The sequence below is a fragment of the Hyla sarda genome, chromosome 5, assembly GCF_029499605.1.
Source record: "Hyla sarda isolate aHylSar1 chromosome 5, aHylSar1.hap1, whole genome shotgun sequence".
Taxonomy (NCBI): domain Eukaryota; kingdom Metazoa; phylum Chordata; class Amphibia; order Anura; family Hylidae; genus Hyla; species Hyla sarda.
This window is the reverse complement of record NC_079193.1, coordinates 117,643,010-117,660,818: the sequence shown is the minus strand read 5'-3', so window position 1 is coordinate 117,660,818 and position 17,809 is coordinate 117,643,010. Positions and strand designations below refer to the sequence as shown.

General features: G+C 39.6%; 1 protein-coding gene across 1 annotated transcript in view; it reads right to left on the bottom strand.

The window, feature by feature from the left end:
- Positions 1 to 17,809, bottom strand: part of ERP44 (endoplasmic reticulum protein 44) — a 104,489-nt gene that overhangs the window by 29,256 nt on the left and 57,424 nt on the right. Inside the window, exons 3-4 of the mRNA XM_056520147.1 lie at positions 13,400 to 13,439; positions 2,905 to 3,020 (exon numbers count right to left, since the gene is read on the bottom strand). Coding sequence (XP_056376122.1) covers positions 2,905 to 3,020; positions 13,400 to 13,439 — 156 coding nt within the window. The remainder of the gene's footprint in view (positions 1 to 2,904; positions 3,021 to 13,399; positions 13,440 to 17,809) is intronic.

The following is a 17,809-nucleotide window of genomic DNA, read 5'->3' as shown; positions in this document are numbered from 1 at the left end:
GTTACACTTGGCAGAAGAAAACAGTGAGTGCCTTCCTTTCCGTTAAAACTATCTCACACCAGCGCGTGGGACTCACTGGATTTACGTACAGGCGCTCGCCTCTATATAAATCCCTGCACATCTGAGGCCGTCTTTGCACCTTCGCTAAAAGATTCTTTGAGCTGGTAGAGATTTCATCTACAGTTTACATTTGATACCAAGGTAAACCATAGAAAATTATGTGCAGTGGGATGGCAGAGAATGGAGAAAATTGTGCACAATGTAACTGACAACTAGAAAATGTTGGGGCCAAGTTTCACCAGATATTTTATTCAGCATGAATTTTTTCCCATCGATATCTATAGCAGGTATTGGATCGGGGTAATTCTTTTATGTCAAAGAAAACCTCATTAGATTTTCCAAGGTGATGCCCAAACTACTATTTATTATAAAATATTGCAGACTAATGGGAATTTAGGACTTAATTAAAAAAAAAATTTCAGCCAAGGCATAAAAACTTCCATGCTACACCTGGGTCATTGAAGAGGGCGGTATGCTAAATGAAGGCCAAACTTTAAAAGGCCTTGTTCATAACCAAATATCGGCCATCTATACTGCCTTAATATTTGAAATAACTGTCAGTGTTTTAGAGTGACAACCCTTGTCAATATGTCTCATTGAAAGGCACTTGGGGGCCCAACATTGTAACATGGTTCCTAAGGTTGAAAAAAGACCAGAATCCATCAAGTTCAACCTATATCCCTAATGAGTCCCTACTGAGTTGATCCAGAGGAAGGCAAGAAACCCTCATACTAGAGGTTAAAATTCCTTCCTGACTCCAATATGGCAGTCAGAAAAAACAACAACGTTCTGTCCCTATAAATCTAGTATACATAACCAGCGACATTGTTACTCTCCAAAAATGCATCCAGACCCCTTTGGAACTCTTTTACAGAGTTCACCATGACCACTTCCTCTGACAGAGTTCCATAGTCTCACTGCCCTAATAGTAAAGAATCCCTGTCAGAGCTGGTGTAGAAACCTTCTTTCCTCTAAACGTAGAGGACGCCCCCTTGTTATTGATACAGTCCTGGGTATAAATAGATCATGGGCGAGATCTCTGTATGGTCCCCTGATATATTTATACATAGTTATTAGGTCTCCCCTAAGCCTTCTTTTTTCTAAACTAAATAACCCTAATTCTGATAATCTTTCTGGGTACTGTAATCCTCCCATTCCCCATATTACTCTGGTTGCCCGTCTTTGAACCCTCTCCAGCTCCACTATATCTTTCTTGTACACTGGTGCCCAGTACTGTACACAGTATTCTATGTGTGGTCTGACTAGTAATTTGTACAGCGGTAGAATTATTTCCTTGTCGTGGGCATCTATGCCCCTATTGATGCACCCCATGATTTTATTTGCCTTGGCCGCAGCTGCTCGACACTGGTCACTACAGCTAAATTTACTGTTAACTAAGACTCCCAAGTCCTTTTCCATGACAGTCGTCCCAAGTGTTCTCCCATTTAATACATAATCCCAGCCTGGATTTTTCCTCCCCATGTGCATTACCTTACAATTATCAGTGTTTAACCTCATCTGCCATTTCCCAGCCCAAACCTCCAACCTATCCAGATTCATTTGCAACAGTGCACTGTCCTATATTGTGTTGACCACTTTACAGAGTTTAGTATCATCTGCAAATATTGCTACTTTACTATTCAACCCCTCTACAAGGTCATTAATAAATATATTAAATAGAACCCAAGATTGACCCCTGTGGTACCCCACTAGTAACAGTCACCCAATCAGAATAAGTACCATTAATAACCACCCTCTGTTTCCTATCACTGAGTCAGTTACTTACCCACATTCTCCCCCAGCCCAATCCTTCTCATTTTATGCACCAATCTTTTATGTGGCACTGTATCAAATGCTTTAGGAAAAATCCAGATTTATGACATCCAGCGATTGCCCCTGGTCCAGTCTGGAGCTCACCTCCTCATAAAAGCTGATCAGATTAGTTTGACAGGACCGATCCCTCATAAACCCATGCTGATATGGGGTCATACATTTATTTTTATCAAGATACTCCAAAATAGCATCTCTTAGAAAACCCTCAAACAATTTACATACAACCGAGGTTAAACTAACAGGTCTATAATACCCGGGGTCACCTTTTGACCCCTTTTTAAATATTGTCACCACATTTGCTATGCACCAGTCCTGGGGAACCTTCCCTGTCAGACTCCCTATTTTTAATATTTAATTCCTTTGAACATGAGAGTGGAATGCGATCTGGACCTGGTGATTTGTCCATTTAGATTTTTTGTAGGCAGCACTGTACTACTTCCTGGGTTAGGACAGTTGACCTATACTGGGGAGTTTACCTTATCTCGCTGTATTTCACCTGGCATTTTATTTTCCTCGGTGAATACAGTGGAGAAGAATTTTTTTTAATAATATTAGCTTTTTCCTGATCCAGTCTAATTTCTTACTCATTTTTTTAAAGGGCCTACTCTTTCAATTTTGATCTTTTTGCCATTTATATAGTTAAAGAACAATTTGGGGTTAGTTTTACTCTCTTTGGCAAGGAGTCTTTATCTCTATTTTTGCAGCTTTTATCTGTTTTTTTTTTTTTTTTTTTTAACACATTTTACATTTTTCTTTATAGCTTTTTAAAGCTTCTTCACTGCTGTCCTGTTTACTACTAGCCAGAGCAAAGAGCAACTGTGAAGAGATTCAGGAGGAGCATTCCTTGTCATATAAGCTTATTTACATGGGGTTACCCTTTAGCAATTGACAGTTTCCTTTTTTATTTCCATATACTTAATTGCTAACACAACCCATATAAGTAAAAAAATAGTACAAAATTTAAATAAAATTAGAAAAATGGTATATTGAAATAATGAAGCTGCCACTTACAATGCTGATCACAGTCCACTCTGGCAAATACAACTTTATTTTTGTCAGGATATTCTTCTTTAATGATATTTGAAGCTTCCTCAAATATAGGGTGCAACATTTGACTGAATCTGCACCTAAAATGAGGAAAAAATAAATTTCTAGATATTAAATAGTTTAATAATTCAACAGAATACAGGAAACTGAATCCAGGTTCACCATTAGGCTATGTTTACACAGACTATTCAATGCAAATTCTATGACAGACATTTCGAGGGGAAAAAAAAAAGGGAAGAAGAAATACCCAATACATGGCAGATTTTCTCTGTGGAGCTCACACAATGGAATGAAATGGGTTACAGTCAAAAAACTTATTTGAATGCAATATTCTAATATTAGACACAAGACAGTACAGTATCAAAATGCTAGTGTATTCTGCAATACACATTTTATACGTACTAATGCTGAGGATCTAACCAATAGTAAATCAGTATAGCGCCATAACTAACTTGAACACAAAGCAAAAAGACTAAGAGCAATTGCTACTGAATAAAAATACTAAAAGTTTTATTAGAATACAATACATTAAATAGGTCAACATATGTGACTAAAAAGTAATGAGACAAAATACCAACTGCAGTGTATAAAGCAATAAAATGAGTATGAACAGAATCAACCCTAATACGTTGGTGAGACAAGTGGAAAATGTACCAGTCGTAATAGTAAACAGTATAACAAGTGAGGTGGAAGCAATAGTTAAAGTCTCTATGTGGTATGCAGTGTAAAGCAAAGGGGGTTCAAACTGCCAGCCCCTAACAGTCTATGCTAGCTGCTCCATAGTGCATAATACACTGCATCCTAAATAGACCGTCAGATGATGCAAGACCTCCTCACTTACCCATGGTTAGCACTTGTCCACACGGTCCCAACGTACGTTCGTCACCCAGTAGCATCCCTTGAGAAATTCCGGGTGACAATATATTGAGTATTTTTTCAGTAGCAATTGCTCTTTGTCTTTTTGCTTTGTGTTTAAATATTCTAATATTGCAGGATTATATATGCGCTACATACCGGGTGCTCTCGTACCCCGGCTGGATCAGCCCGTGACTCCATTTACTTTAATGATCCAACCGGAGTCTAACGATGACTGCGGTTGGCTCAGTTTTGACCCGTATGCGGTTTTGGACCGGACCTAAAACCGTAGTATACGGGTCAAAACTGAGCCGACCGCAGTCACCGTTTGACTCCGGTCGGATCATTAAAGTAAATTGAGTCAAGGGCTGATCCAGCCGGGGTACGGGAACGCCCGGTTTGCCCCTCCCTCCGCCGGATCAGGCACCCGTATGTACAAAATGTGGTGTGAATGCACCCTTACACAACTCGGCTCCTGTCTGATATGAGTGCCTATGTTCTAGATTGGCACTCTTTTACTGAATAGTACCATGTAATATGGTCCTACTACAACAAAGCTTGTTTGGCAAGTTGTTCAAGCATTAAAATTCTTATCAGATTTATTGCTAACCCCTTAATGACAGTGATTTTACATTTTTGTGGTTTACAGTATTTTTTTTCTCTCTGAATAGCTGTAACTCAAATTTCCACTAAGAAGGCCACATGAGGGCTTGTTTAATGCCGGACCAGTTGTACTTTGTAATGACACTTATTTCACAAAAAAATCTACGGCTTCCAACAAGGCAAAACCATGCATTTTTTTCTCCTAAAAACATTGACCCTCATTTACTATTGTAAACCAGACATGTTTTGTTGGGTTGTGCGCCAGAAATTCTGTCTGCGCCAAAATTGAAAAAACCCAACTAACTCCATTTTACTGAGAAAACCTGAAAAGGGGGCGTGGGCATTGGGAAAAGTGGGCGTGTCCGACACTAACAAAAAACCAACATATTTACTTTAGTTTCCACAGAAAATGTTGTGTATTTTAGCTGGAAAAAAAAAATCAGAGCACGTGTAAAAAAAAAAATAAAAAAAAAAATAAAGTAAAATGTAGGGAAACCTTAGTGAAACTGTGGAAAAAAATTGTAGGGAATTTAAGCCCACAAAGAAAACTCCACTCCACTTTTTTTAAATAGGCTTTTGTTTGAAACCACCACAAAACACATTTTTGGGTTATTTAAAATAAACCATTTTTCACAGCAACAAAAAACTATCAGATTAAAGGTTCCTCTCTATGTACAGCAGCTGAAAATAACCTTTTTCTAAAACATATATACTTTAATGGTATGCTTTAAAAATGAGAATAACTAAAGCAAAAATAAACTATAATTTGTGACCTATAAGTGAAAAAATATATAATAACGAGACACAGGTCCTATTGTTAGATAGACAGCACCCTATGAGAGAGATAATGTACCTATTACCACAATTGTCAGTCACTGCGGATATGTCAGTGGTACAATTAAATACATTCTCATATATACTCAATGGTGCTACTCATAATCTAGGACCTCTCCCCACACCACGTGAGAAAGGTGATAAGATAAAATGTTACAATTTGGTATCCGTTCCGACGCGTTTCCCCCCCAACTTGTGGGGTTTCTCAAGGAACTAATAGGATACAATCAACAGTCATAAAAATAAACTTGTCTCTGGTGTTTTTAGATTGTCTCTGATGCAGTAGGTGCCATAACTTGATTGACACCACTCTCATGGCCGATAAACAATGGACAGTCTATTGTACTGCATCTTCATAGAAGAAACACTATCTCATGCCCGCCTTGTACCAACAATGGATACCGCGCGCCACGATAAGCGCACTCCTTAATCACCGGCGGCATAGGACCTGTGTCTCGTTATTATATATTTTTTCACTTATAGGTCACAAATTATAGATTATTTTTGCTTTAGTTATTCTCATTTTTAAAGCATACCATTAAAGTATATATGTTTTAGAAAAAGGTTATTTTCAGCTTATTTAAAATAAACCACACTGAAAAAAGGATTTTTTGGGGGGCAGATTTTATACACATTGGAACAAATTTCTCCTCTGTGCAGAGGAAAATGTTAACTAGTTGCCCATAGCAATCAGATAAACATAACTGATTAATAAAATTAATAATGTACAAGTAGCTTAAAGGAAAAATGGTCACATCCTTTTCACCCACACTATAACCCTATTGAATTGGGTTTAGTGTGGGTGAACAGGATGACCATTTTCCTTTAAAGGGCTACTCCTGTGGAAAACTATTTTTTTTTTTTTTTTTAATCACCAACTCGTGCCAGAAAGTTACAGATTTGTAAATTACTTCTATTTAAAAATCTTAATCCTTCCAGTACTTATCAGCTGCTGTATGTTCCACGTGCAGTTCTTTTCTTTTTGAATTTCTTTTCTGTCTGACACCTCTGTCCATGTCAGAAACTGTCCAGAGCAGGATAGGTTTGCTATACGGCTGTATATTTACGTCCATGGCCGGCTCCCGATCTGTGAAGCACGCTCAGAAGCTGAGCACGCTTCGTATCTGCGGGGTCCCGGTTACTATCAGCAACCAAGACCCGCGGCTAATACCCGACATCGCCGATCGGGCTGATGTCAGGTATTAACCCTTTAGATGCCGCAATCAATGATGATCATGGCATTTAAAAAGGGAGATAAAAAATTTGGATCACCCCCCTTTTCCCCATTAAAAAAAATAAAAAATAAGTGTACAAAAAAAAAAAAAATCCATGTGGTATCGCCGCGTGCGTAGATGTCCGAAACATAAAAATATATAGTTAATAAAACCGCACGGTCAATGGCGTACACGCAAAAAAATTCCAAAGTCCAAAATAGTGTATTTTTGGTGACTTTATACCATTAAAAAAAATTAAAATAAATGAATAAAAGTGATATAAAAACCATATCGGTACCGTTCGTGGGGAAAAAAAATAAAAAAGTTGTAGGGGTCAGAAGATGGCAATTTTAAACGTATTACTTTTCGTGCATGTAGTTAGGATTTTTTTTCCAGTACGACAAAATCAAACCTATATAAGTAGGATATCAGTTTAATCATATGGACCTACAGAAGATAAGCAGTCAATTTTACCAAACAATATACTGTGTAGAAACGGAAGCCCCCAAAAGTTACAAAATGGCATTTTTTCATAAATTGTCACACAATATTTTTTTCCATTTCGCTGTAGATATTTGGGTAAAATGACTGATGTCATTACAAAGTAGAATTGGTGGTGCAAAAAAAAAAAAAAAAACCCCACCATATTGATTTTTTAGGTGCAAAATTGAAAGGGTTATGATTTTTAAAATATAAGAAGGAGGAAAAAAAACGAAAGTGCAAAATCTGAAAAACGCTTGGTCCTTAAGGGGTTAAAAAGGGGTACTATGGTGGAATTTTTATTTTTTATTTTTATCAACTGGTGCCAGAAAGTTAAACAGATTTGTAAATTACTTCTATTAAAATAAAAAAAAATTGATCCTTCCAGTACATATTAGCGGCTGTATATTACAGAGAAAGTTCTTTTGTTTTTGGATCTCTTTCTGTCCACAGTGTTCTCTGCTGACACCTCTGTCTGTATCAGGAACTATCCAAAGCAGCACAGGTTTGCTATGGGGATTTACTCCTGTTCTGGACAGTTCCTGACAGCACAGTGGACAGGGAGAAAAAAAAAATCCAAAAAGAACTTCCTCTGTAGTATACAGCAACTAATAAGTACTGGAAGGATAAAGTTTTTTTTTTTTTGTTTTTTGTTTTATTAGAAGTAATTTACAAATATCTTTAACTTTCTGGCACCAGTTGATTTAAAAATTTTTTTTTAGATTTATATATCTACCGTATATACTCGAGTATAAGCCGACCCGAGTATAAGCAGAGACCCCTAATTTCAACCCAAAATCCCAGGAAAAGTTATTGACTCGAGTATAAGCCTAGGGTGGGAAATACATCATCCCCCCCTGTCATCATCCAGACCCCTGTCATTAACATCCTCATCACCGCCTGTCATCATCCAGACCCTCATCATCATCCCCTTGTCATCATCCCCACCCCCCTTCATCATCCCCTTGTCATCATCCCCACCCCCCTTCATCATCCCCTTGTCATCATCCCCACCCCCCTTCATCATCCCACACCCCCCCTTCATAATGCTGGGAGTTGTAGTTTTGAAACCTCTGGAGGTCCGCAGGTTGAAGACCACTGCGGGTGGAGAGTTCACTCGAGTATAAGCCGAGGGGGGTGTTTTCAGCACGAAAAATCGGGCTGAAAAACTCGGCTTATACTCGAGTATATACGGTACATCTATTTATATCTATATATCTACAGGTTTGTCTGCAAAAGCTTTGTTTTTCCATGCAAAAAGCTGCGAGATAGCGAGTGAGAGCTAGCGAGCGAGAGAGAGCTAGCGAGCGAGAGAGAGCTAGCGAGAGAGAGCTAGCGAGAGATATATAGAGAGATAGAGAGCGAGATAGATATATATGCAACATATGAGAGAGAAAGCACCTTGGCACCGCTGGAATTCCTAGATTCAAATGCCCACTGCAACAGCTGTGAATATCCTGAACTCCTCGTGTAAAGCTAAGGGTGGTGCTGCACGAACTGATATATAACATTGGCAATAGCATGTAGAGAAGAATGAATCGGAGCACTCACCCAGTAGAAGTATGCAAAATCTTCAGGCTTTATTCAGAATTGGAGCAGGTAACAAACACAGTGCAGGAGAGAGGGTTGGCGTGGGGGGTTGGGCAAACGGACCGTGTTCGCGCTTCGTCAGGCCACTAGTGTGCTTCCGTGCAGTAGGTGTTATATAACACCTGAAGCTTGTTACCATGGCAAAGGATGTAAACAAACCAAACACAGAAAGAACAAGGTAACAAAGCATAAGGTAGATTAAAAACAACTCTAAAACATGCATGTGAATGCGATATAACAGGGATAGGTATGATAGCAATAAATACAAATGTTTTTATACATTTGTATTTATTGCTATCATACCTATCCCTGTTATAGCGCATTCACATGCATGTTTTAGAGTTGTTTTTAATCTACCTTATGCTTTGTTACCTTGTTCTTTCTGTGTTTGGTTTGTTTACATCCTTTGCCATGGTAACAAGCTTCAGGTGTTATATAACACCTACTGCACGGAAGCACACTAGTGGCCTGACGAAGCGCGAACACGGTCCGTTTGCCCAACCCCCCACGCCAACCCTCTCTCCTGCACTGTGTTTGTTACCTGCTCCAATTCTGAATAAAGCCTGAAGATTTTGCATACTTCTACTGGGTGAGTGCTCCGATTCATTCTTCTCTACATGCTATTGCCAATGTTATATATCAGTTCGTGCAGCACCACCCTTAGCTTTACATGAGGAGTTCAGGATATTCACAGCTGTTGCAGTGGGCATTTGAATCTAGGAATTCCAGCGGTGCCAAGGTGCTTTCTCTCTCATATGTTGCATATTGAACTTGTTGCTACCATCCCTTAGAGCACGCTACCCAGGAATCCTCCATAACCATTCTGCAAAATGGACATGGATATATCTGCCCAAACAATATCAACAGCCATCAGTGACGGGAGAGTGGATGTGGGGGGGTTCTTCCAGACATGTGAATCTCTGGATGAGCTCCAAGTATTGAGCACTAAGGCTCTTGAATTTAAAGTGAGCTCTCTAGCAGAAAGGGAAATGAGAACCTTCTGGACCATAAACTCATTAAAAGCTTATGCTGACAACTTACGCACCCCAAGGGGATTACGTGCATACAAAAATCCTTCCCAATTTATTGATGACCTGGACTTTGTAAAAAAATGGGATGCTTGCCACCTTCAGCATTCCATCAATTTACAACAACTTGTAATAGAGAAAAATACTACAGAATATGAAAAAATTGCATCAGAATTATCTAAAGCAAAAGTGGAATTACGTACAAGATTGAATGATAACAAATTCACTCAGTACATGCAAAACTTGGAAAGAAAACTTACAACTCTGCAAATCACTCTAAGAGAATCAAAACGTGATAAATTTTTACGGGATAAACGTGACTTTGATACTAACCATATCTTCACATGGCAAAAACAAAAAATGCAGCAAAGAAACACAAGACGCAAGAATATAAGAAAAACACAAAAGAAATACAACAAAACGGACTATTTAACCACTGAATCGGATTCCACAACCTCTGATGAGGGAACACGGGACACCACAACAAATTTACCTCAACTTGGATCTCAAGCCCCTTTAGGAGCAAAACCAGACGGGGCGGTAGGAGGAAAAAATCCAACACAAGCATACAAGAGGAAGAAAACGGTAACATGGAGACAATAACAGATGAATCGCTCATAGCCAATTTGACCGATGTAGAATTGAGTGAACCCTGCATTTCTGTCCTGAATAAAGGATTAAATTTCGGATTACATGAGGATTTTCAGTACCATCTGTTTGAGGAGGACTTTCTACGAGGACTGCGCAAAATTAATTTAAAAAAGTTTTTCACATCAGCTACAAAATCAAATAAAAATGAATCCTCACGAAGAGAAGGCGAAACGCAGTGTATGATTGGCACCTTAGGATTTAGACCTATTAAGGATTGCACTGATGTAGATTATGAGAATATTAACACGCTGATTTCTTTAACAGGGGAAGAACAAATCATGCCAGACATGAATGAAAATAGGGAGGAGTTTAGAGGAGGTAACCCCTCCAGGTTTAACCCCCAGATAGTTCCTGGTAGCAGTCTTGATCTATTTCAAAAAGCTGTATGTAGAGATGTTAAAGCAATTTTTTATCCTAAAGCTAAATCCAATGTCACAATAGAGGAGAAAAAAGCCCTTGACTGGCTTGGAGCCCGCAGTGACATTGTGGTCTCGAAGGCAGATAAGGGCGGCGCTATTGTATGGAACCGATCAGATTACGAAAATGAAGCTCTTTCCCAGTTGAATGACAATAGGGTGTATGAAAAACTTTCATATGATCCAATGACTAAAGTCATGGACAAACAGAGTATTTTTGCGCAGATCGACTGAGAAAGGTATTCTTACAACTAAGTTAGCAGAAAAATTACTCCCAACAGATCCAATAAAACCCCATTGGTACATCCTCCCTAAACTCCACAAGGGGAGAAACCCACCACCAGGACGCCCCATTGTAGCGGGCATAGGGGCCCCAACAGAATACCTATCTAGTTATATTGAGTGGTTGGTCTCTCCCCTACTGAAGTTTATCCCCACATATCTCCGAGATACCGGAGATTTAATTTCAGCACTGAATCAATTTGAATGGCATAATGATTATAAGCTTGCTTCCATTGATGTGGAAAGTTTGTTCACTCGAATTCCTTGGTCTGCTGGAACCCAAGCCATGGGTGAATTTCTATCAAGCACAAACAAATCTGAAGAATTCATAGAATTTGTTACAGAAGCGGTTCATTTAATTTTATCGAATAATGTATTTCAATATAACGTTCAATGGTATAGACAGATTAGCGGAACTGCTATGGGGACGCCCATCTCTTGCAGTTTCGCTAATATATTCCTTGCCATATTTGAAAGAAATTACATATTTTCTCCAGATAATCCCCATATTGCACACGTCAAAGCAATCTGGAGATTTGTTGACGACGTGTTTGTAATATGGAGTGGTAATGAAAATGAATTCCAGGGTTTTGTTGACTACCTCAATCAGGCCAATACAGTGAATATGGCTTTCACGTTTCAGTTTGGCAACAAAACATTGGAATTCTTAGATGTCCAACTTAATATTATCGACAATAAAATTGTTACATCTGGATACAGGAAATCAATATCTAAAAACTCCCTATTACATTACAAATCATCACATCCTCCACAGACTAGAGATAGCATACCTTATAGTCAAATGATCAGATTGAAACGCATCAATAATGACTATAATATTTATCAAGAACAGGTAGAGGATTTATGTAAAAGATTAAGAAGGAGGGGGTACCCTCAACATATTCTTGAAGAAGCTAAACAGAGAGTTGAGTTGGTCTCCCGGGTTGACTTGCTCAAACCAAAAGTCAAAATGAAAAAAACAAAAAACAAAAACAAGACCGATTCATTTTTGCGTTTAATAATACCCCTATGAATTCAGCTGTTAGACGAGCTATACACCAAAATTGGTACATACTTCAACATGATAATGAATTAAAAGATTCTACAAAAAATAAACCAATAATTACCTATAAAAGGAATAAAACAATTCACGATTATTTAAAGATGAAAAGTAATAAAAAAAAGTCAAGTAAAGAAAAATTGGTTATCTGCATCTATTCCAGTAGGCAATTATTCATGCGGTAATTGCCCATTTTGTCCTTTAAATAGTAAAGCAAAAGAAATAAAATTTGGGAGGTGAAACAGTTAATATTAAGCAATTCCTTACGTGCCGATCAAATTTCGTGGTATACACTATATTTTGCGAGTGTGGCCTATTTTATATAGGCAAAACTATTCGCCCCCTATACCACCGCATTCGCGAACATGTTAAATCCATAACTAGTGGTATAGGAGCCACGAGATTAATCGACCATGTAAGGACTGTTCACACCGGCAATCCGAAAGCATTGCGTTTTGCAGCCCTTGAAAGAGTTAATCAGTCCAGAAGGGGAGGTAATAGACACCGACAGCTTCTCATTAGGGAAGCAAGGTGGATAGCTAAATTAAATGCTACGGGCCCGATTGGGTTAAATGACAGATCTGAAGTTGTTCTGTAAACCGTTTAAAATAAGCATGTTTTTTATACATTTGTATTTATTGCTATCATACCTATCCCTGTTATATCGCATTCACATGCATGTTTTAGAGTTGTTTTTAATCTACCTTATGCTTTGTTACCTTGTTCTTTCTGTGTTTGGTTTGTTTACATCCTTTGCCATGGTAACAAGCTTCAGGTGTTATATAACACCTACTGCACGGAAGCACACTAGTGGCCTGACGAAGCGCGAACACGGTCTGTTTGCCCAACCCCCCACGCCAACCCTCTCTCCTGCACTGTGTTTGTTACCTGCTCCAATACTGAATAAAGCCTGAAGATTTTGCATACTTCTACTGGGTGAGTGCTCCGATTCATTCTTCTCTACATGAGATAGATATATACACCCACCGGAGTACCTCTTTAAGCTTTTTTCATGGAAAAACAAAGCTTTTGCACACAAACCAGTAGGTTTATTCTGTTGCAAGAAATACAGCAGATTTTCACAATGGATTTCACCTCTTCAATGTACAGGAGTTCATTCTGCACATGTATTACATGGGATTTGCGGCAGAAATAATCAGCCGCATCTAGGACTTCCCTTTATCCTCTAAAGTCCATGGTAAATTTGCTGCAGACATTTCTGTGACTATTCTATGGAACAAATTTTCAGTAACAAAAATGTTAATACGCCACATGTAAAAATTAAAAAAAAAATTTTGTAACAGAACCCATGGAAACAACCAAAATGAATATACAATTTCTTACTTTCTAAATCATATAGCATTTTTAATTATTAAGGTGTAATTATACAATTATACAAAAGTTCAAAATACATGTAAAAGCAGAAGTAAAAAATTGGTAACATACCAGTCAGCATAAAAATTTACTAAAGCGACATCTGCATTACCTGCAACAAGAAAGAAAATTACTGCTTTATAAATAAAACAAACTATATTAAAAAAACAAACAAACACTAACTTTCCTTTTAAGTATATTACCTGCTCAGAGAACAGCAGACTTAGTTACCTGGCTGCACTTGCTTCAAGGAAAGATTGAATTGTGTATCTTTACATGTAGACTAGAATGCCAGCTAAACTCTAGTCAATGGGCTAGCCTCAAGCAAGAAACAGGATTCCGGAATACACCGAGAAGGAAGGGGCATTTCCTATATAACAATTGCCCTTATATATCTTATGTGGGCACTTTCTCCCTCACTCCTTAGAACTGAATAATGCCTGCATTGTGCACTGAGGCTCTGTATCTGGCTGACTGAAAAGCCAGGAGAATGCACAGTGCCCTGCTTGTCCTGTATTTTGTCTCTGCACAGAGACAAACAGGCAATAGCTGCAGAGACCAGATCATATTCTGAATAGTGGAGGGACCCTTAGGGGTAAAAATAGAGCAATGTCTTCACCAACAAATACGGTACACACATTTTTAACCAAATGTATATCACAAATATACAAATGGTATTGTCTACATTATATAAGAAGTTTGTGAAAATTATAGTGCCTATTTCAGCACCACTATATTAGAAAAATATTGTAGTAGTGTAATATAAAAAAGGAGTCAGTCAGTCTCCTCTCCAGGGTAACATACCACTAGGTTATGCCACCAATGTCAAATTTGTTGACATCTGTGAAACCATGGCCCTAGCAGTGTATGGCACAAGGCTATTGGCTGCAGAACTTACAAAGATATAAAAAAAAAAAAAAAGGCACATTATGACTGCAGCCAAATAAACAAAGACAAGTACAGTGTGGATCAAAAGTTTGGGCACCCCAGGTAAAAAAAAGTCTATTAATGTGCATAAAGAAGCGAAGCAAAGATGGAAAAATCTCCAAAAGGCATCAAATTACAGATTAGGTAGACCGATGAGGCGTAAAAAAACGGTTTTGCGGAAGCGCTGCACAACAAGAACATGAAGCGAGGACTCGAGCAGCACAGGACAATATAATGTTTTATTGGTATAACGGGTACAACGCGTTTCGGCATGAACTCATGCATTCCTCAGGTCCACTTACAGTGCCCAAGTAGATTCTTGTGGTAGTACTGTAGAGCTGGTCAGAGGTCCTGTGTGCATCTGTGCTGCCACCAGCGGCAGCAGAGACGCACACAGGACCTCTGACCAGCTCTACAGTACTACCACAAGAATCTACTTGGGCACTGTAAGTGGACCTGAGGAATGCATGAGTTCATGCAGAAACGCATTGTCCCCGTTATACCAATAAAACATTTTATTGTCCTGTGCTGCTCGAGTCCTCGATTCATGTTCTTGTTGTGCAGCGCCTCCGCAAAACCGTTTTTTTACGCCTCATCTGTCTACCATTACCATCGGCCCCCATTATTGGGGCCCGATACCGGTAGGAGCGCAGCAGCCAACTAATACCATAGACCCAGCCCGTGCTTATTGCCGTACCATTAAGTTCATGGCTATACAAGGTGGGTATCTCACTGTGGTGTGGTGAAGGGCACACATCAGCAGATACCCCTTATCAGGGAGCGCCCCCTGTGTTTTTTATCCTTCTCCAAGCAAATTACAGATTAGACATTCTTATAATATGTCAACAAAAGTTAGATTTTCTTTCCATCATTTAAACTTTCAAAATAACAGAAAACAAAAAAAAAATGGAGTCTGCAAAAGTTTGGGCACCCTGCAGAGTTAATATCTTGTACTGCCCCCTTTGGCAAGTATCACAGCTTGTAAATGAATTTTGTAGCCAGCCAAGAGTCAATTCTTGTTTGAAGTATATCTCTGCCCATTCTTCCTTACAAAAGTCTTCCAGTTCTTTGAGATTTCTGGGCTGTGTCAAGCACTGCTCTTTTAAAGTCGTCTATCCATAGATTTTCAATTATGTTGAGGTCAGGAGATTGTGAAGGCCATGGCAAAACCTTCAGTTTACGCCTCTTGATGTAATCCCCCGTGGATTTAGAGGTGTGTTTAGGATCATTATCCATTTGTAGAAGCCATCCTCTCTAACGTCAGCTTTTTAACCTCCTGAGCGGTAATCCCGAGCGTGACTCGGGGTTAATTTTCCCTGCCAGGATCGGTAACCCCGAGTCACGCTCGGGGTAGAATTACAGAGTTCCCGGCCTGGCTGCACGATATATCGCAAAAGCAATGCGATATAGCGATGCGGCCCCCGGGAAAACATGCGATTATCTGCTCTGGTCGGCTCCCGTTGCGGGGGCCGGCCAGAGCAGGTAAAGAAAAATACTAAAAGTCAGTGTTTCCCTACCAGGGGGCCTCCAGCTGTTGCAAAACTACAACTCTCAGCATGCCTGAACAGCCAAAGGCTGTCCGGGCATGCTGGGAGTAGTAGTTTCACAACAGCTGGAGGCCCCCTGTTAGAAAAACACTGAGCTAAGTGTAAAAGAAAGAAGTAGTAAAATAAAAAAAAAATTTGCTTACCTAATCCCGGTCCCTGCAGATGTTGTTCCCCTCCGTGCGGTCCGGGGTGTCCTCTCTTCACTATTCATCTTTTAGGACCTTTCACTTTTCAGCCAATCACAGGCCGCAGTGGTGTAAAGCCTGTGATTGGCTGAAGGGGAAAAGACTTGTTCTGCAGCAAATACACTAGGTTTGAAATCTGCCCGGCAAACCTAGTGTATGCTGCTGCAGAACAAGGTGACAAGGGGGGGGATGAATGTGACAAAGGGGGGGGATGTGACAAGGGGGGGGGGGGGAATGTGACATGAAGGGGGGAAATGTGACATGAAGGGGAGAAATGTGACATGAAGGGGAGAAATGTGACATGAAGGGGGGAAATGTGACATGAAGGGGAGAAATGTGACATGAAGGGGAGAAATGTGACATGAAGGGGAGAAATGTGACATGAAGGGGGGGAATGTGACATGAAGGGGGGGAATGTGACATGAAGGAGGGGAATGTGACAGGGGGGAGGGGAATGTGACATGGGGAGGGGAATGTGACATGAAGGAGGGGAATGTGACAAGGGGGAAGAATGTGACAAGGAGGGGGTGGAGAATGTGACAATGAGGGGGGGGGAGAATGTGACAAGGAGGGGGAAGAATGTTTCGGGGGATGTGACAAGGGAGAGGGGGAATGTGACAGGGGAGATGTGAAATGGACGAAGGGAGATGTGAAATTCAGTTAAAAAAATTGTACCGCTTTTGGTACAAATTTCCAGACAGAATCATACCGCCAGGGAGGTTAACACCGATGGCATCAAGTTAGCATCCAAAATTTGCTGACATTATTGAATCCATTTTTCCTTCTACTCGCGAGATGTTCCCTGTGCCACTGGCTGCAATACAACCCCAAGGCATGATTGATCCAACCCCATGCTTAACAGTTGGACAGAGGTTCTTTTCATTAAATTCTGTTCCCCTTCTTCTCCAAACGTACCTTTGCTCATTCCGGCCAAAAGGTTCAATTTTAACCTCATCGGTCCACAGAACTTGTTTCCAAAATGCATCAGGCTTGTCTATATGTTCATTTGCAAAGTTCAATCGCTGGTTTTTGTGGTGAGGACATAGAGGGTTTTCTTCTGATGACTCTTCCATTTGTACAAGTATCTCTTTATAGTGCAATAGTGTACCACAACTCCAGCGTCTGCCAGATCTTTCTGGAGGGATTGTGCAGTCAAATGTGGGTTTTGAATTGTTTTTCTCACAATCCTGCGAGCTGTTCTGTCTGATATTTTTCTTGGTCTTGCAGATCTTGCTTTAACTTCCACTGTTCCTGATGACTGCCATTTCTTAATTACATTCCGAACAGATGATATTGACATCTGAAGACATTTTGCCCTCTTATAGCCTTCTCCAGCTTTGTGAGAGTCAACTATTTTCAGTTTCAGATTTCTAGACAACTGCTTGGTGCTGGTTGTTGGGCAAGGTCAGATGAGTCTGGGCATTTAAAACCTTTGAGATTGACATCAGCTGGTCTTCCCAGATGATCGAGAACAATCCATGACACTGGCAGGTCTAAGCTTTGCAAAGGGAGCAGTGCATGCTATAAATTCTACAGGGTGCCCAAACTTTTGCAGATGCCATTTTTTGTTTTCTGTTATTTTGAAAGTGTAAATGATTCAAATAAAATCTAACTTTTGTTGACATATTATAAGAATAAATTCCCATAAACACACCAGAACAATAAATCCAAATAAATATTAATCTTTATTAGACATACATGATTAAAAGCATTAAAACACGGGGTAAGCAACAAAAACAGAATTCATGGCTGCTACATAGGTAGGTAAATGAAAAATGTGCAAATACATTTTTGTGCAAAGAGTAATTACTGTATTAAAGTGC